Source organism: Mesoplodon densirostris, chromosome 12 (genome assembly GCF_025265405.1).
Source record: "Mesoplodon densirostris isolate mMesDen1 chromosome 12, mMesDen1 primary haplotype, whole genome shotgun sequence".
NCBI classification, from domain to species: Eukaryota; Metazoa; Chordata; class Mammalia; order Artiodactyla; family Ziphiidae; genus Mesoplodon; species Mesoplodon densirostris.
Window position 1 is genome coordinate 79,749,723 of NC_082672.1, and position 21,029 is coordinate 79,770,751.

Sequence of the window (21,029 nt, forward strand, 5' to 3'; positions counted from 1 at the left end):
TGAAATGTATTCATGTATAAAATATATCCAGTCTCCCTAGGCATAGTGGACTTGCCGTCAACATTTTGTAGGCATTTTCCCTTCCGTGTCTTTATAGCTTTACCACTTGTGCTTTAGCTTTGGACCACACTTTGGACTAGAAGGAGGGGTCTTTGAACCCAGCTCTCCTCACATCATCGTTTACTGTTACAACAGAAGAACAGAAGCTCTCCTCTCATTTTCTGTCCACCCGTCCTCTGAATGTTTCCGATCTGACTTCCAGCTGTTTGTTCTCTTGTTCTAGGGGCAGGGTGGAGGAAGGTGGTGGGTGCCTGTTTCTCTGCCTTTATTCTCATTCTCAGCTTTCCTTCCTGCTTTTCCACCTAATTAAAAAAACTATGTTCATTTGGAGACATCTTTAAAACTCTTTACTCCTCTTTGAAACACGCTGCCTCACTCCCGCCTTTCATAAAAGTTTCCCTTGTACCCTCTGACCCCCAACAAGCAGCCCTCGACTCTGTCGTGCTCCTTTACTCGCTGGTACGCTTGCTCACCAGTTAGCGCTTACCAGGTACTCACGGTGGCCGGCCACTGTCCTCCAGCGACTAGCTCTTGCCTTCCTTGAGCAGCTGAATTTCTTGAGTAAGGCCTTTACCTGCTACTTCATTTCTTTCCCTGACGTTTGCCTCTGCTTGCTCATTTTTATTCCCGTCACTCTGCTGAGTTTGCGCTCACAGCGCAGTCACTCCCGTGGCCACGCCCAGCTCTCCGCCCACCTCCGCCTTGGACTCCCTGCTTCCCTGACACTCACCACTGCCTCCTTGAAGCTTTTTCTTTAAAGTTACTATCCTCATCTTTTGTTTTGTTTCATTATTTAGTCGCTGTATTTTTTTTCCTGTTTCTTTTTCTGCTTTTCGCTCCTGCTGGAGACTTGATACAGTTTTGTCTTTAGCCTTTTTGCTCTTTTGTCTTTCTCCATGTGGAAAACTCAGTTACTCTTGTGGGTTCAGCCAGTATTTTCCTGTGCAGATGGTTTTTCCCTCTCTTTCCAGTAGTGACTTCTATAGAGTTTCAGTTCTTCTTTTAGATTATCTGTTCGAAACCTTTGGTATCCATGGATTCATCATGCCTTAAGAAACCTTGGATATCCTCGGCATGAAATAATTGGTAATTTTCCCAAGTGTGTTTGGTAAGGCTGGAGTTAGCCCGTTAGGTTGATTCCAAGGCACTGGAATTTCAACATGGTTTTACATTACCTACTCATATTTGTATATTGAAGAACTCTTGTGAAGTAATTAAAAACCTTGTTGCTTTGTGAAAAATGTTTTGCATAAAGCATAGAAAGCCGGCTGCTAATGCAATAATAGAAGTTAAGAGAAAGGAATAGATGTTACCAGGCATGGATTTTTTTTTTTCTTTTTGCTAGATGACATGATGCATTTGAGTAGAATAAAGAGCAGAATATCAGAATTAATAGCTGCTTTTTAACAGTGTTAACAGAACCTCTAGATGTTTCATACGGAAACAGGAGAAAAGGATTCATGAAATTGTTTCAGCATTTCATTATGGAAAATCTTGCCCACAGTCATCATAATTAATGTGTATGTTTGTAAATGTTAAGATTGATAGACGTCTATTTACCTGTAGCTTGGTACATTGAAAATTTAAATAATCATCTGGTTGTCCAGACTGGCTTTCTTTCCATTGCCTTTGTATTCCATCAGTTCTTAATCTTTTTGTTGTTTCTGTTGCTTTCCATTTTTCCCCCTTTTCTCCGCATGTTCCAATATACTTGTAAAATTCCAAAATTGGCAGCCATAGGGAGTCTAACTTAAGCTAGTGTGTGGAAGTTCCAAGGTAACATATGCAGGTACTAGAAGGCAGTACTTTTCTGCATTTCAAGCCGTCCCAAACTGAAATTGATTGCCTTGGAGAGTAGTCAGTTTACCATCACTGGATGGTTTGTGCCGAGGCTGGACGCGCACCTGGAGGTGTGTAGCTGCGGTTCAAGCATTGGGTGGCAGGTGGAGAGCAGTTTGGACGACTGAAGTCTCTTCCATGCTTGAGATTCTTTGATTGTATGCCCAGTCCTCTTTGGTTACCACAGCAGTTCAAAATACATTTTCATTATCTGTGTTAGAATAAAGACGGTGTATCGCACACAGAGATGTGATTCAACTTTTTCCAAAAGTCAAATTCCACCCCAGAGGATAAAAATGTTCTGAACTCTTCAGTAATTCAAAAGAATGTGACAAGATTATTGGGTTAAGTCTGAAAGACGGTTTCTAAAAATGTTTTGGACAAACTTTTTTGCTCTTCATATTTTCTTTCATAAAGAGAAAATCACTACCTAAATAAATAGGTATAGATTTCTATGATAACCTTGTCATTCCCGGAAAAACCTACTGTAAGGTAACTTGGTGTAGCCTTTAGTTTAATTTGGCAATAGATGTGTCATAGCATTGACCTGCTTGTCTTAATTTAAACTTTTGATTTTTCTTAGAAAAGGATTTTTCCTAAGGAAGCTACTAACCTCATGGATTTCTGGCTAATCTTCACCAGTAAGCTTTGCTGTATTCTGTCACCTCAGCTTGAATTCCTCATCAGGCCAAATCAGGGAGAATAGGCAAAAGGGACTTGATAGTTACTTTAACTACTTCTCTGTAGGTAGAAGAGCAACTAAAATGACAGGTACTTTTTATGTTGTGGTCATGTTGTGTGCATCCTCAGTGGTAAAATTGGGGTGTAAAAGATTTAAGAGTTGGGGATGAAAGTGACTGAATACACTTAAGAAGTTTTCTCCTGTTTCACTTTCTGACATAGTATGTTTTGGGTGGAGTTATGATAAATTTTATTCTCTAGAAGCGTATTAATTTTGTGAAATGAAACGACTTGCAGTTGATGTTAAGTTCAGCCTCCTGTGAGCTCCCTCTGCTGTCTTTAAAAAATGGAAACCGGGAACTAGAGTGTTGTTAGGCAATCAAAACTCACATTTTACTTGAATGATGCCGTTGTGCAGGTTTGTTTTACTTGGAACAGGATCCAAGGATGTATCACATTGATCCTTTCTCCGGGCCTGGTGTTAGCTCTTGGTGAGTAATTAAATTGTCAGTTCCTGGCATTATGTCACCATTTTAAGTCTTTAGGTGCAGGTGAGATAAGGTATTATGTTTTCCTGGGAGCTCTGCAGAGGAGCAAGATGCATTAACTAAAACATATTATTAACAGGAATCTTGCCTGTGTTTCTACATGAGGCTACGAGCCCATGTAAAACGCTGTCACTGGCTCATTGTCTTTCTGTTTCCCAGCGGTGGTGTAGGTGTGTCGGGGCTCTTATGCGGTCGTCTGGAGCCACTGCAGCCCTCTTTTGCTTGATGTTTGCGTGATCTGTCTTCTTTCGTGCTTTTATGTTTGACCTGTCTCAGTCTTGAAATGTAAGAGGTTTCTTTTAGACAGGAAATGCCTGCATGTGGTATGCTCTTCCAATATGTAGTTTCAAATTTTTTATTTCAGTGACTTTTTAAAAACTAGTTTTTTAGTATCGTGTTTCCTTGTTTGAATTTCCTTTTTCAGTGACTCTCTTACCTGGCTGTTGGGTCTTCATTGCCTGACTCTATTGTCACTTGCACTTCAATCCTTTTCATTACTTTTTTTTTTTTTCATTAAATTTTTTTTCTTCTTTTGCCTCTCCAGTTTTCTTAGACCGTTGTTTGCTGTATTTATTTGTTCTGGTCATCTAGTTAATTTCCTATTCATTTCTGAAATATTTTTTCTTTTATTTCTAATTCTTTTCCTGAGTCTCGTTTCAATTCTGCATGCTTCTAATTTCTGATTTAGTTGTTCTTTCATAACACCACGTCCTTGAACTCATTTTACGTATTCTTTCGTATTTTGTATTTATGTCTTTTAGCTTTAGCTTAGAATTAGTAGGCTAATTTTGATCTGTTTCCTGGGTGTATTTGTCCTTGTGTGGCTTCACTGTCAGAGACGTTGTTCCACGTCTTATTCTCCTTTTCTGATAACTTTGTATGAGACTTGACCTTGATTTGTTTTCTGTTGATCATCTTTATATGACATTGATTTTTCATTACCTTTAAAAGGAACTCATATTCAAGATAGCGTTTCTAACCTCACAGACCTCTCTCTTCTGTCGTTTTCACATGATGTTTAAAAAGTAAAACCACTTGTTTTCTGAGATGATGTCTCTGTTCCCTTCTCCCACTTTTATCTGGACCTTCTCGTCCTTTATCTCCATTATTTCTGTCCTGCTCCATTTTGAATCATTTCCCAGGAGTTTCTACGCAGTGTAGGGCCCTGTCCTGGAAGGGAGATCTGGTGGTTCCTCATGGGAGCCTCCCCATTCCCAGCTTCTTGCACTTCCTTGTTCTTCGGGTGCGTAAAATCCCTTTCAGCTTCATCTGCCTTCTTCACGTTGGTTCACAGCAGTTTCCAGTTTGTATTTCTCCACTGTCTTAGTGTTCTGTTCTCAGATCCACCTGACACCTCATTAGCTGAAGGCAGGTCTAGTGGTCATTATGCCTCGTCCTTACCTGATGGCGTCTTGGGATTTGTGGGGATCCTCCATCACCAAATTTCGGTGTGAGTATTGTGCATGGGTTTTGGTGTTTTTAATCTAGTACTACTTTTTTTTTTGTAAGGAGCTTCTCAGAGCTTCAGAAACTGTCACTGCTGTTACAGAATTCCCATGACAAATAACATTTAATAGAATAAAATTGTCATTAAAAAAGCTAATTTGAAGCACTCCGTGATTTAACCATATTTGACCTGTATGTGTTAGAACATTGTTTAACCTCTCAAGGTTTTGACCCTTAGATAAATTTCCATAGTGCCTTATATAACCAGACACGTAATAAGCTTTCAGTTCACAATTCTTGGTACACACTTATTCAAGAGACCCCTGGTCAAACAACTTTTTTCTTATTTTGTGGGAGGACGCATTATAATTCCATCAAGCTGATGAAATTTCTCAAATTGTGGCCTCATGTACACACTTAACTTTTTTTTTTTTTAATTGTGTATCTATTTTACAGATTTTCTGCAATGGCCCATTCTCAAACTGCTTAGAGGAAGTTTTTGTATTTTTAAATTTTATTTATTTATTTATTTATATAGCAGGTTCGTATTAGTCATCCATTTTATACACATCAGTGTATGCATGTCAATCACAATCGCCCAGTTCATCACACCAGCACCACCCTGCCGCTTTCCCCGCTTGGTGTCCATACGTTTGTTCTCTACATCTGTGTCTCAATTTCTGCCCTGCAAACCATTTGACTGAGATTCCACTTAGGCCACCTCCTTGCCAGGATCGTTAAATGTGTCCTCACAGAAGCAGAGCACGGTGGCAGCACAGTGTTGGGTCCATCTGTTACCTCATGTGCAGAGTGAGGTGAAGAAAGAAATGTGATACTGTCTATAGCAAAATTTAATCTGTGAAGTTTAATAGGGTGTTTGCATTTTAAACAATCCATTGGGGGAAAAGGTCACATTTATTTTGAATCTGAATGTGCATGATTGTGATTTTTCTCTTGATTTTATTAATTGTTTTTGAGGTTAAACTTATAAAAATATCAATTTTTTTTTGGTGGTACGCGGGCCTCCCACTGTTGTGACCTCTCCCGTTGCGGAGCACAGGCTCTGGACGCGCAGGCTCAGCAGCCATGGCTCACGGGCCCAGCCGCTCCGCGGCATGTGGGATCCTCCCGGACCGGGGCATGAACCCGTGTCCCCTGCATCGGCAGGCGGACTCTCAACCACTGCGCCACCAGGGAAGCCAAGTAATGTTTTTTAGAGTTCCCTTTTCCTAGTGACTGGCTGTAGTTCTTGGCTCAAGTCACTGATTAACCCTGTTAATTCCATACTGTCTAGGTGGGACTGAGAGCGTAACCAGAGAAACCACAAGCTACTTGAAGATAAGGGCTTCTGTCCCATAGGGAGAGCTCTATTGGGTAGGAAGTTGTAGAGTGGCAGTGAATGTAGAATACCTGTGTGAGTGGATCATCTGGGGACACAATTATTGTTGATTTCATCACACACAGTATTTTAGAGGTGAGGTTGCTTCTCTTTCTGCTTTGTGTGACTGTAAAATGATCGAGAATAGCAGGTGTGGTCAGAGCGCTGGCCTGGGACTCTGTAGGCCTGGGCTCGGGGTTAGGCTTTGTTAGCTAAATGACAGGCCATCTTCAGCAAGTTACTTAGTAGTGGCTCCTGTTTTTCACTTAAAAAAAAATACTCTCAGTGTCTAGTGATATCATAAGTTCTAAACATATCTTTTAAATGTCTCATTACCTTTTTGACAGTGGCTTTTATTTATTAATTTCTAAAAGCATGCAGCAGTATGCAGAGGGCCTTCTAGGCAGAAAGATAGAAAACATATGTCATATTTGAGAAAGTAAGGTAGTTATTGGGTGCAGTTGTATGTGCATAGGGGGTGAAGGTGGAAGGTGCCGGCAGGGGCTGGTTTGGCCTTGGTCCTGTGAGGGACGGGGGATGGGGAGAGGGACAGCCTAGGAGCTCTTAACGTGTTCTCAGTTGAAGAGTGACACCTAACGTTATGTTCCTTTTAAGAACATAAATCCGAGGGGCTTGTTCCTGCAGTGGCCTAGGCAGTGGGTGACTAGATCTTCAGCTAAAGTAGTGGCAATTAGGTTGATTAACGGGGTAAACCTACAAAAATATTAAAGTTAGAATCACTAAGACTTCTGACAGAAGGGGCAAGAGTCCAGATGACTCCTGAGCTGGGCCTTAAGCACCTAGGACGAAAGTAGTGGTTTATCCCTGGACTTCAAATGGTATGAATTTCATAGTAAATAGAGATGACAGAAGACTGTAATGTGAAACTTTTCCAGTTTTGTCATAACAATGTTTAATTTTATTGCTTAAAAAAAGAATTCATTCTCTGAATTTGTAGCAACTTAGCCAATGCTGCAACTTATGAATCAAGATCTGAGAATATCTAGAAATTGTGAAAAATAGGAAAACTGTTACCTCTGATTCCACATCATCATTTAACAATTTTAATTTTTAAATGTGTGTGGTTTACTTACTTTGTTCTTAAAAACAACAATGAAAATCGAAAGAGATCGACTCCCCTAAAACACAATTTCATGAAAACTGAAGGAATGGACTCTGTATTAAATATTTCCAAAGAGCTCCTGAGACCAAAAACAGTGGCCGTTCTTTTCCAGCAGCTGGAACCCAAAAGATCTTGAAACCAGTCCTGAAAAGCTTGCTCCTATGCAAGAAATCCTGGTGGCTTTTGAGAGGAAGATAGAGAACTATTCTGGAAAATTTCAAGTGGTAGTCGAGGTGAGTCACTGACATGAAGAATTACCAGGGACTACAATTTCTCTTTTTAATTATGAGTTTTTTAAAAATATATATATATACATATATATATATACACACACACACACATATATACGTTCAGCTAAGGCAGTTTGAAATTTTAGTCTTTGTGTTCTAAAAATTTTAATGAATAGAAAATAGAGCAAGCAGTGCTCCCTCTCCCACACAAAACCAAATACACTGAAATCTTAAGAAGTAAAAACTAATAGTTGAAATTTCAATGATGTCATCTTCAGCAACAGTAATGAAGGTAATGATACTGGGAAAACACCTGGCATGTAAATGCCATATTTATATTTTGAATGTATTTTGACTGTGAGATATTCCTGGATGGGATTTGTTAAATGTATTAATTTTATTCGATCATAACATCTCAGATTGTCAGGAGACCCTGTTCTCTTAGTGGAGGTGGAGGGGCCCTAGTGAGAGGAGGTCTCCTTGCTCTGAGTCACATGCTGCTTGGATCCCTGGCTAAGCTCCCTCTGAATGTATTTTATTTAGGAACAGTGCAGGAGTAATGAACTCTTTTATTGTGTTGGGGAGTGGGAAACATATGGACATGGTACAGACATCAAAGGGTACAGAAGGTGTACAATGGGTGGTCTCCCTCCCATTTTTGTCCCTCAGTCATCCAGTTTCCCTCTGTAGGAACAACCCTGTTTTTCAGTTTCTTGTATATTCTTCCTGAAATGTTTTATGCGTATATACAAACATACAGGTGATACACATTTTAAACTATTTTCATATCCTTACACAACAGTCTTTTGACCTGGGAGTAAGAGTCTTCTCTCCCCCACCCCCATCTATTTCTCAGAAAATGGGTAGAAGTGTTTTAATTTACATAGTTTTTTACCTTTTTTTCTCCAGATTTAGCATAGACCTGTAGCGTATTTCCATGACATGCTAATGTGTAAGATTCTATTGATTATTTTGATGTTTTGCATTTTTGCCATTGGGAATTTAGAAGATCTAATTGCCACATTGTAACCTAGTCATTTGCAACAAAGCAATTAGTAATCTCAGTCCTTTGTTTTCTGGCTGTTATTCCTTTTTTCCACTTATTCCATTTTTAAAAATAGCCAGTAAACCCTAAAGAGCAAGTCAGTATACACATAAAAGTTTATGAAAACTATGCAGATAGCTTCCTGAAACAATCCATTAGTGTGGGTTTTAGTTTGCTCATAAATGGTTGTTGCCTAGAGAGAGAAAGTACAGGAGACGCTCCAGGGACACTTGCGGTAGGTGCTGAGCAAAGGGGAGGGCGCGCAAGGTGAAGGAGAGGGGAGGCGCAGGCGCCTGGTTCCTAAACACAGACCCTGGCCCTGGGCTGACCTGCGCTGGGTGTGCGCGGGCTGGGGCAAGTAGGGGCAGCCTGCCCTGGAGTAGTGGGGTCACGTAGTTAGATTCCACATCCCAGGAGTCTGGAAGGTTAAAGAAAAGAAAAAATGTGACATTTTATTCTCAGGAGAATGAATCATTGAGTTGGAACTTCAGGTGGCCTGTCATTTATCTTGTCTTTTATTATTTGACAATGACTTAAACTTGGGCACACTTGGTTTCTGTATGTTCCTGTTGCCTTTTATCTTTGCATTCATTTCATGGCCCTTTTTGCAGTAAAACTGTTTTTGTGTGCTGCTTAATTACCATGTTTTTCCACTGGAGATGCCCCATTGACGTAAAACAATGCCTTTTTTTTGTTTTTTAAACATACACAGTAGTGTTACATAAAAATAAAATTTCCTATTACATTTGTTTGCTTACTGATTATGCCTTTTAAAAATCTATTCCCACTTTTTTTTTTTTTAGTTTTTGGGTATGTTTATTAAATTATACAATCCAATAACTAAATGACAATTAAAACTTGAAATTGACAACCTCAGTTCTCTTCAGTCTCTGTAAAACGTTAAAAAGTTTAGAACTCTTTTAGAATATAAGTTTTATTTATTTTTTTTTGCGGTACGTGGGCCTCTCACTGCTGTGGCCTCTCCCGTTGCGGAGCGCAGGCTCCGGACGCGCAGGCTCAGTGGCCATGGCTCACGGGCCCAGCCTCTCCACGCCATGTGGGATCCTCCCGGACCGGGGCACGAACCTGTGTCCCCTGCATCGGCAGGCGGACTCTCAACCACTGCTCCACCAGGGAAGCCCAGTTTTGTTGTTTTTTAGTGCAAAAACTGGGACTGGGTGACATGTTGTCTACTTAGAAAGTTGCAGAAATAGAAATGCTTCATCTACATTAGATTGTGATGACAGTGTGTTTAGCCCATAGAGGCTTTTCAACATTTTGATTCAAACAGTATTTTTAAAAATGGAATCTCAAGTGATGTTTGAGGCTTTGGGCAACTGTTGTTCTGTGTACTGGATTGTGGGGGAGAAACTGAAAGCACTCAGATTATGAGGACAAGTGCTTTTAATAGTAGGCTTTGGGATTCTTAAGTGTGTCCTATTATACCATTTCCAGGTGAAGCCTTCCTTTGCGGTTATAAATGGTGGTGGTTTTGGATGAAGATTGTTCATCAAAAAGTACAATATAAAATTCATCTTTCTAGGACCATGTAAGGTATAAAAGGAGGACAGATTGAATTTAATAGGCACAGTAAATAACATTAATTTTTAAATATGTCCTGCCTAAATGGCATTTCTCATAACTGTGGACTACACATTTCACTTATTCTTCAATATATTAATATATTTTTCTTAAAGTAAAAATGAATGTTGACTTTGTATTTCATATATTCTCACAATGGTTTGTTTGTCAAGAATATCAATACATTTCTGCTCACTGGATGCTTGACTTGTTTTAAAAAAATCAGTTTTGAGATGAAGTATAGTTTACTATGTAAATAAATATCTATTTTAAAATATTTTTAAAACTCTGTAACTGATTCCTTGAATTACCCAGCAGGGAACCTCTCTGTGCTTGTTTCCTCATCTGTAACATGAAAACTGAGCCGCTAAAGCAAAGAGCCTGGTGTTCGTGAGCCCTGTGTGATATGGTCCCCAGTTCCATTGGCTGCAGCCTGAGGTGTCTGGACTGCCAGGGGCCGATGTTGGTTCTGTCAGGAGTTAAATTCTAGTGGAGACTCCCTGGGCCTGTTACTTAGCATCTTGCAGCTTCAGTTTCCTTTCCTGTCAAATTAGGATAATAATACCTAAATCAGGATTTTTAAAACTTTGAAATGGCATATATATAAGCAATTTATGTATTATAATATATATGCAGTTTATGTATTATATATAATACATCTAATTTATAATACTATATTATTTATATATATTAATAAGATTGAGGCTAATGCTTGTTATTGTAGCTGTTAGGCTGTTTCATTATTTTCTTCTGCCAATTACCAGAATTTCCTCTTAAGTCCAATAGAATAAATTTTCACGTGCTCTGTAGGGCCCTTGCCTGTAGTGTCTTGACACTCTGAGGACAGCTAGTTTGTACCACAATCCTATCACCTCCCCAGAATGCCAGCTCCTGTTGTTTTTTTCTCTTCACTCTAACCATCTCCAGTGGCTGAACCAGTTTCATCTCCACTAATCCTTTCATTGCAGACTTTCCTTCCACCCTACTCTGTTCTACTTTTTAGGAACTTAGAAATTATTTGAGCTTACTAGTGTCTTCCTTCTCCTTACAAAATGATCTCTCTACATCCGTGATGTTATTGAATCCTTGTTTCCCCCAGCCCCAGCTAACAGAGACACACACACACACACGAGCACCTGCGTCAGGTCACTTTTTGGCAGTGGTCTCCTGTAGAAATGGCTCATAATTTCACATCACTTCTCCCTTTCAGATTTTATACCTTTTTTTCCTCCTGTCTAACTGATGGATAGCATCCCTAGAACAAAATTAAATAATTTGGTGTAACGTACATGTATGCCTTGTTCTTAATTTTTTATTTTGCCAAAATAAAATATTAATGACCTATATTAAAGAGAATATTTATATAAAATGTATAGAGTCATATTTATTGAATATAAGATAATATCACTGATTGTAAGAAACACCTACATTTTATGGACTAATTAGGAAAAAATGATCACTTACAAGACACGATCAGTTGTAAGATGCATTTCTACTTCATGAATGTTATAATATGAAGAAAAATGTAACTTTGGATCAGTGAGATATGGCAGGTATAGCAGATACTGTTTTTAGTCTTACTAAATTTTCTGTTAAAATTTTTATGTACTCTCGTTTGTGTGTTAGAAACTTCAAGGTTTCTTATTTTTGTGGTTTCTGTGAGCTGTATCTAAGTTACTTTTTGCTTCATTGCATATGTTATGCACACTTCCTCTTGGTCTCGTTCTTTCCAAATGTTTGATGCCTTCATGATGACGTGGGTTGGTGTCTCTACTCCTGAATTCCCACGTGCCCCCGCACAAAGCTGCGGCGTCATTGAATGCTTGCGATGGAAAGCAGTCTTCCTTTCCTCAGGCAGGGTTAGCAGTCCTGAAAGTCTCTCCGCTCTTCCCCCCACTCAGAGGATTGTTCCCTAGCCCTCCTCACACTGGCTGGCTCCGTGCTGCTGTGCCTCACGACACGGGGGAGCTCTCGGCCTACTCCCTTCTCTCCAGAGCTAAATAGCAAAGCATTTTCTTGTTTTTCAGCTTACTATCCCTTAATGTTTCCCAGCCCTTTATTACTTCACTTTCTCATGATCTCTAGAGGAATGACGTAGAAATCTCGTTTACCCTGAAAGGATTCTTATGTTGAGGCTGGGTGGTGTAGGTATCCAGAAATGGGTTTACGTTAGTATCTTGCATAACTTAGAACTCTCAGTTGGGAGAAAAGTCACTGTATTTTTTTATCTGAAGGAAGATGGTTCTGTATCCCCTTGAGGGCTACAACTCAAGGATGACATCTACTGATCTGTTAAGCCTGGATTGTCTTCTTGGGGACGTGGGGTGGGGGCGTGTGTTTAGGAAATCAGGGGGAAAAGGAATTATAAAAGCAGATCTTTCAACCAGTTAAAACATTTTAAGGAAATGATGTAAAATAGTGATAGAGTCATGTTTTGTTTGTAAATGTTAGTTCAGTTTCTAATGTTAATAGAACATCCTGGAAGTACTCTTTGGTTAGTCCTTACTCATAGATGATCCAGAAACTTAATTTAATAATCATTTCAACCAGTTTAATTATCTTATGCCTCCTTAGCCATGGTTCTTACTCTTGGGATTGATAGATTTTAGGGAGAGTCCTGTGAACTCCTGAACTTGTATGTAAAATTGGCCATTAGGCACAGCTTTTTGGTAGGGAAAGGAGGATCCATAGCTGTTGGCAGAATCTTAAAGAGATTAATAACCCCAAAGAAGTGAATCCACTTCTGTTGTGTTCTAGGGCGACCCTATTTCTGCCTCACTGCTCTCCATTGTGGCCTTGATTGTGAATCATGAAAACCTCAGAGTATTTTGAAGCTCAAAACAAAGAAAATTTGATCTTGAGTTATTGGCCTTAGAAATGGCAGTGTTGTTCAAGTGGTACATTTAAAACAATAGTAATACCACGAACTGCCAGGGAATCCACTTTTAGGGAGTAGTAAGTGTAAATGAAGGTGGTATTGTAGTCACGGAAAAAGACATTAGAAAACTGCAGATCCACGTATGTTGAAGACGCGTGAAGGATTAAAACTCTGCTTCTCTTTTGAACTTGAGTAACTAATTTCATAGTTGTGATTTAAATTGTTTTCTAAAGAATATATATTGGAAATGATAAATGTCTGGTGTTTGTATGTATGTGTGTATTAGAATTACTTTTTAATGTTTATATGAGTAATGAAAATATGTGGTTTTTTTTTTTATTATAGTGCATGCAAGATATGGGAAATACTAAAGCAAGACTACTATATGAAGCCAATCTTCCAGAGAACTTTCGAAGACCACAGACAGATCAGTATCCTTTAACATTTCTTTATTGTGGGGTTTAAAAGAATCAGCTCATTTTTATAGTTCATATTTTAACTTTGTATTGAATATTTAGGAAGATGTGACCTTTATCATACTGTTGTTCATGAAAAATAGAAATTGATTTGCCCTGAGCTATGCTTTGTATATGGTAAGTTTTTAATAGGAATCTGGTAATATATGATCTATATAGTATTTTTATATAATTATTATTAAGTATAAAATATTATAACTGATTCCTCTTTTTTTTTTTGCGGTACACGGGCCTCTCACTGTTGTGGCCTCTCCCGTTGCGGAGCACAGTCTCCGGACGCGCAGGCTCAGCGGCCATGGCTCACGAGCCTAGCTGCTCCGCGGCATGTGGGATCTTCCCAGACCGGGGCACAAACTCGTGTCCCCTGCATCAGCAGGCAGACTCTCAACCACTGCGCCACCAGGGAAGCCCCAAACTGATTCCTCTTGATTGATCTCCAACTCTTGATTGGAGCATATAGGTTGTTTATTACTTTAGACTATTATTAGAGATTTGATTTGTGAGCATCTTGAGTATTTTTTGAAAAATCATTTCCACAGAAGTTTCCTTTGAATATTTATTTATTTATTTGGCTGCATCGGGTCTTCGTTGCGGCACTTGGGCTTCTCTCTAGTTGTGGCATGTGGGCTCTAGAGTGCACAGCCTTAGTAGTTGCAGTGCATGGGCTCTCTAGTTGTGGTGCATGGGCTTAGTTGCCCCATAGCATGTGGGATCTTAGTTCCCCGACCAGGGATCAAACCTGAGTCCCCTGCATTGGAAGGCGGATTCTCAACCACTGGACCACCAGGGAAGTCCCTGGAGGAATTTCCTTTGATCACCTTTATGTGGTAATTATGTTTATGTGAAGCAGTTGACAGACAAATCCCATACTTGGTGGACGTGGATGGCGGCAGGGACGTGGGGTTGTGTCACTGCTGACCTTCCGTGGGTCACAGGCTGCATGGCTCTCTCTGTTTTCACATCCGACCTAATGAATGAGGGGAATATTTTCTCACAGGCATTTTAGTGAGGATTTTTTTTTTCATATGTTAAAGAGAAATCGTTTGATTTTATAGGCTTCCTCAAACTCATATTGAAGTTTGAGAAAAAGCTCATCAGGATAAGATGATCTAATTGACTGTAGGTATATGTGATTTTATCCAAAGGTGATTTTTGTGATTTTGGCAATATAATGTAGTTTCTTAAAGATTAGTTGTGTACTGGACTCTCCTGGTGATCCAGTGGTTAAGAATCTGCCTTCCAATGCAGGGGACGCGGGTTCGATCCCTGGTCGGGGAAGCAGGATACCACGTGCTGGGGTAGGGGGGCAACTAGGCCTGTGTGCTGCAGCTACCAAGCCCGTGCACCACAACTAGAGAGCCTTGCACCACAACTACCGAGCCCACGCGCCACAACTAGAGAGCCTTGTGCCACAACTACCAAGCCTGCGTGCCACAACTAGACAGCCTGTGCGCCACAACTACTGAGCCCACGTGCTATGCAGCCCTCACGCCACAACTAGAGAGCCCGCACACCACAACTACTGAGGCTGTGTGCCACAACTTGATAGAAGCCCCCATGCCGCAAGGAAGAGCAGAGCCCATGCACCACAACGAAAGATCCCACATGCCTCAACTAAGACCTGACGCAGCCAAGTAAATAAATATTTTAAAAAAATTATGTGTAGCTTAAAAAGAAGAAAGTTGTGTAATACCCATGTGTATACTAAAACAGTTTGTATGATCAAACAATGAAAAAAATTGATCTTTTCTCAGAGATACAGGCCATTATATATATATTTTCATATTTGTATAGAAACCTTTTGGGTTATACTCAAGAAGTTAGTATTTGTCCTGTTCTGCTTCTGCTTCCTCCACCTCCTTCCCACACATTTAGCAGACTGATATCCCAGGCTATTTTTATTATAGCACGATCCTAGGGTAGGAGTGGGTGGCACACTTCAGGCATAAAAAATTGTGTGAGCAGAAGTATGAAGGTGTGAGGACACTTGACATTTTAAAGTTGTGATATGACAAGATTTAAGTTTCGTGGGCCAGTGGCGGAAGAAGCTCATTTTTCCAGATTGTGAAGGGTTTTCAGTACCATATAGAGCAGCATATAAGTAGCATATAGAGCAGTACCTCATTTCATTGGCCCAAAGGATTGAAGGGTTTGAAAAGCCATGAAGAGTTTTGAGGCAGGAGAAACATTAGAAATATTAGCTTCAACCACAAGGAAGATGAGTTGGAGGAGGTCATGGAGTCACAGAGGGCATATAGAATACTAGTACAGCCCTGAGGGGAGCAGTGATGAAGAGATGAATTATGTAGGAGGCTTGAGAACAGGCAGGAGGGAATTGGGGAGATTGGAAGGGAACTGGGAAGGCAAGAGCAGTTGGATTAGGTTAAGATTGCCTGGGCTTCCCTGGTGGCGCAGTGGTTGAGAGTCCGCCTGCCGGTGCAGGGGACACAGGTTCGTGCCCCGGTCCGGGAGGATCCCACGTGCTGTGGAGCGATCGGGCCCGTGAGCCATGGCCGCTGAGCCTGCGCGTCTGGAGCCTGTGCTCCGCGGCGGGAGGGGCCACAGCAGTGAGAGGCCCGCGTACCGCCAAAAAAAAAAAAAAAAAAAAAAGATTGCCTTTGTTTCCAGGGAAGACACTGCGATGACCCCAAGTTTCCTAGCTTGGCTAAGGTTCTGTGAGTGAGGTAAACTTCTTCTGCGGGGAAGGAATTCAGTACCAGATGAAGGTGTAAGGGTTACAAGTTGAAGACAGTGAGCCATCACTTTGGGCAGGATGAGGTGTCTGTGGGACACATGTATGGAGATGCTGCCCATCTAGAAGCTGGAAACAGGAGTCTGGACCCTAAAAGAAAGCAGGAAATGCAGTGTAGACTGGAGAGTCACTTAGCATGTAGGTGATAGAAAAATGCTTGCTGAAGTTGTGTATACCTAGGGCAGTGGTCCTGTATTCTTTTTTAAAATAAATTTATTTATTTTTGGCCTTGGGTCTTCGTTGCTGCGCATGGGCTTTCTCATTGTGGAGAGAGGGGGCTACTCTTCGCTTCAGTGCATGGGCACTCTTCTCATTGTGGGGGCTTCTCATTGCGGAGCACGGGCTCTAGGCGTGCGGGCTTCAGTAGTTGTGGCACGCGGGCTCAGTAGTTGTGGCTCGCGGGCTCTAGAGCGCAGGCTCAGTAGTTGTGGCACACAGGCTGAGTTGTTCTGTGGCATGTGGGATCTTCCAGGACCCGGGCTCGAACCAGTGTCCCCTGCATTGGCAGGCAGATTCTTAACCACTGAGCCACCAGAGAAGTCCCTGGTCCTGTATTCTTTTTTGGGGTCTTATTGAGAATCTTGGGAGTGCTGTTCTCCTTCTCCTCTGGAACGTGAGGGTGTAGGGCGGAACCCTGAGGAAGAGGGCGTGGTGGAAGGAGATGCCACGGAGCACACACACTGTGTTCCAGGTGGTGTTACCACTGCTTGCTCGTTGTATTAGGTTACTCCTTTTTCTGCTTCTCACCCCCGAGGCTGAGTTAACATATAAAATCCCTCAAATTGGAGAATCTCCCTGTCTGGAAGTTTGTGTGTATGTGTATGTGTGTGTGTGTGTGGGGGGGGTTGGTTTGGTTTGAATTGGGTTTTTTGGACTTCTCTTGAACGTTAAGAGGGTAAATTACTTGAGGTTCTTGAGATTTGGGGTAGTGTCCTTTATGTGGTATCTGGTGGATGAATGTGGCTTCCAAGGTATTTAACTCATCCCCATGATGCCGTGTTGCTTTGACAAAGCCCTGAAGGTATTCAGGGGAGGACAGGACCTCGGTGTCCGCTTACACTACCCTCTTCTGTGTACCATTTGGTACATATTGGTAGGAGTTCTGTTTCTTAAGTAATTACCATCCGTTTTATGGTGAACGTAATAGAAGTAAAGGATTAGTGAGATGGTGAGTTCTTTTTTCTGGTGTTTTTTGCTATGTCCTTAAATGTTTGGTCCTTATCTAAACATTTCAGGAGAGATGAGATTTTTGTAGTGAATTGATTGGTGTCTGGTATCAGTAAGTCCTTGACCTTTGACACAGTGAGTCTGTGGCATTGGAAACAACTGCAGTAGCTTTCCTGCTCAGCGAGGGTTCGCTGTGTGCCAAGCCCTCCCTGAGTCTGGCACTTTATGTACATTAGCTTTCTACATTTTCAGAGCAGCTCAGAGAGAGCGTAATATGTTTATTCTTGGCAGGCGAGAGGGTCGGGTTCTCAAAGAGCTGCTAGGAAACTTCCCAAAGCCTCCAGACTTCGCTCGTGTAAGGACGCTTGGATATTACTGTACTGAATGATGGTAGTCTGAGTGAAATCACTGTTGTCACATTGGAGTCCGGGTGGGTGGCTTTTAAAAATAGATAGGCGTGTAGTTTGGGACTCTTTGCAGCTAAGACCATAAGGTCTAGGTGAAAATGTCAGTTTTTGAGTACCTGGTATGATTCAGGTCAGGCTCTTAGATAATGTGTGTCTTTGCTACTGTTTAGCTCAAGCATGTGTGTTTGATTTTTCAAACTAAATGTTACTTGTAAAACGTTTGCAGATTATGGTCATGTTCACATGAGGTGTTGACCTCTTGCTGTTTACAGAAAGATAACAACCTAAGGTTGTCAGAAACTAAGAGGGATTTTGTCTAAAGACATTTGAGATAAATGACTACTAATGATAAGAGTATAAGATGACATCTCTTGGACCATGAGACCAGCTTCTATATCTTATGTAATACTATAGTCTTCAAAAGTGTTTTTTACCCAAAAAAAAAAATGGTTCTGAAGAACCTAGGGGCAGGTCAGGAATAAAGACGCAGATGTGGAGAATGGACTGGAGGATATGGGGAGGGGGAAGGGTAAGCTGTGACGAAGTGAGAGAGTGGCACGGACATGTATACACTACCAAATGTAAAATAGATAGCTAGTGGGAAGCAGCCGCATCGCACAGGGAGATCAGCACAGGGAGATGAGCTCGGTGCTTTGTGACCACCTATAGGGGTGGGATGGGGGGGTGGGATAGGGAGGGTGGGAGGGAGGGAGATGCAAGAGGGAGGGGATATGGGGATATATGTGTATGTATAGTTGATTCACTTCGTTATAAAGCAGAAACCAACACACCATTGTAAAGCAATTATACTCCAACAAAGATGTTAAAAATGTCTTTTATCTTAGTTATTACAGCTACGTCACTTTTATCCCTTCTTTTAATTATGAAACACTGTGATTTGGAGCTGTTATTAGGGAGACTAGTAAACCAGTCCCCTTTTTTTTTTATTTCATCCATCATTCTAAAGCTCAGCGCTCTTTGAGAAGCCTAACATCTCTGCACTTTTACTGATTTAAATATAGTTGTCTCATCCTTAGAGGCAAGTAAAACTCACATAATATGGGACCTCACTGCATTCTTAACAAGATGTTACTTTTTAAAAGCTTTGCAGTTTACAAAAGTTAGGCAGAAGCTGCTGTGAAAGTGTAATTTCTCATGTGGCGTGTGGTTAATTCTACGCAGCATGTACGAGTGCATGACAGGCGATAAAGCTTTACATTAAAGCTTTTCATTAGGATCTTTCATCTTATCTGAAAACTTTAATTACCTCAGTTCCATGCGTTCTGGTGTGCACCAGAGCTAATCAGCGGTGCTTCTCCTTGGAGCTTTTGAAAATTTTAGTGCTCTCCGTGTTGTGTGTCTGGAACTGGAACATTTTGTTCTTGGGAATAGATATTAATTTGTATTTTACGTGGCATGTTTAAAGAAAGGAAAAATCTTAAAATACAAATAAATACATGTGAAAAGATAAAACACATGGTGATGTGAACATTTTTCTGGACTTCTGTAGTGCTTGCTGTCTGTTGGTTTTGAGGATTGGGACAGTGAAGGGTGCCGTGCTGAATGTTTTGTGACCAAAGGCGTGGGGGCTCTTCTGGGGTATTTCGTTGTTTGTGTACTAAATCCCAAATCAGCCACCTAAACTTGCGTTGTTGTTGGTATATTCCTTACCTTGATTTGCTGAAAATATTACTGTTCTATTCCTTTTTGGGGGGAGGAGTCATACTATTGATCTCTGTCAATAATAAGTCCTTTTGTCTCAAATGGCACCTGGATGCTGGACAGTGACGATAAGTATTCCCTGATCTTCACATTTATTGGTTCTTCTGTTGCTGCTTCGCATTTGCTCCTCTGTTAAAAGTTGATGACAGGCGTGCCGTCTTAGCCTTGACGCGGCAGTTTTCTGTTTCCTCCTCTGCTGTGGGCCCTGCGTTGAAAAGAGCTGCCTGTCAGAGCACGGCGATGGATAGTAAGAGCTGAGGGGTAAACAGTAGTCACTGTGCCCCCCACTGCTCTTAGGTCTTGCCACACACTAGCGTGTTGAATCCTGCGAGGTGAGTCTTGGTGTTATCTCCATTTTAAGGTGAGGCAACTGACACCAAGTTATACAGAAATAAAAGCTAACTTCATTTACTGAATGCTTACTGTTTGTGAGGTACTACGCCGAGGGCTTTATCTATATTATCCCCCAAACTGTCAACAACTTGGTCAGATATGGAGTATTATTGTCGTTTTCACTACTGGTACCAGAAATGAGGGTGTGCATTGGAGACCATGTTCTTTGAGAATTAGTGCTATAGTCAGCATGTAATGCAAAATTATTGTCAAGTTTCCCTTGCAAATCCCTTACATTGTCTACAGTGGCAGTTTGCAGACACAGAGACCCTCTATAAATCCAACTGGGCTGTTCTTGGCCCACTAGAGTTGGAATAGAATTCAAGCATCAGCGACTACAGGCCCATGAGCCAGCTCCTGTTTTTGTAAATAAAGTTTTATTAGAACATATCCATACCCATCCATTTATCAGTTTTCTGTGGCTACTTTGGAGCTACAAATGCAGAAGTGAGTAGTTGCAACGTAGACCAACTGACCCACAGAACCTAAAATATTTACTATATGGCCCTTTAAGAAAAAGTTTGCTGACCCCGGGAATAAATCACCGTTTCTTTAGGTGAATTAACAGTGAAGAATTGGCTTGCTTTTGGGACGTTTTACAAAAATACATGAGGACCATGTGATACATTCTTGACCTAAGAGGCCGTGTAGAGCCTGAGAGCATCCAAGGATATGGCATGTTCCCTGAATCACAGTTCTTCTCAGGTGACTCCACTGAGTTTTAAAAGTTCACTTTGTGGTGTGCTTTGTTTGTTTTTTAAAAAGCAATGTTTTATGTTAATAATGAGGAATATCCTAGTACGTTGTCCTGTCTTGATGCTTTAATTTTTTTATGTCCTTGAAAAACAGATCAACTTTCATCTCATATAAGTTTTTAAAATTACTTACTGCTTAGATAATTTCTGAGAGGGTTTTTTTTTTTAAATCATAAACAGTAACCAGACTCAGCTATATTTGAATTATTTATTTAAAATACACTAAGTATAAATTAAGATTTCACGGATATCTGTCATTTCTGAAAATTCACACAACATATCATTTCATCAGATGTTAGTATTGTTTTTCACTCCAAAAGATTGTATACTTAAAATGTTTGCCTTTTTCAAATTCAGTATTCATAAAACCATCATAGTTTTCAATATTTTAGTTTTACAATGGTGGTTAAATTATTTTATATGCTTTATTTTTAATCTTAATGATTAGTTTCCTAAAACTAAATTTTGGTCATAAACAACAATCTTTCCTTTGTCATAAACATTTCATAAATGAGAGTATTAAAATCTTTCCAGGCTTTAATATGTAG

General features: G+C 40.6%; 1 protein-coding gene across 2 annotated transcripts in view; it reads left to right on the forward strand.

The window, feature by feature from the left end:
- The window catches only part of SMAP1 (small ArfGAP 1), a 157,978-nt gene that overhangs the window by 62,380 nt on the left and 74,569 nt on the right, over positions 1-21,029 (forward strand). For both annotated transcript variants that reach the window (XM_060115012.1, XM_060115013.1), the window contains exon 3: positions 13,155-13,240. In XM_060115012.1, the coding sequence (XP_059970995.1) occupies positions 13,155-13,240 (86 nt within the window). The remainder of the gene's footprint in view (positions 1-13,154; positions 13,241-21,029) is intronic.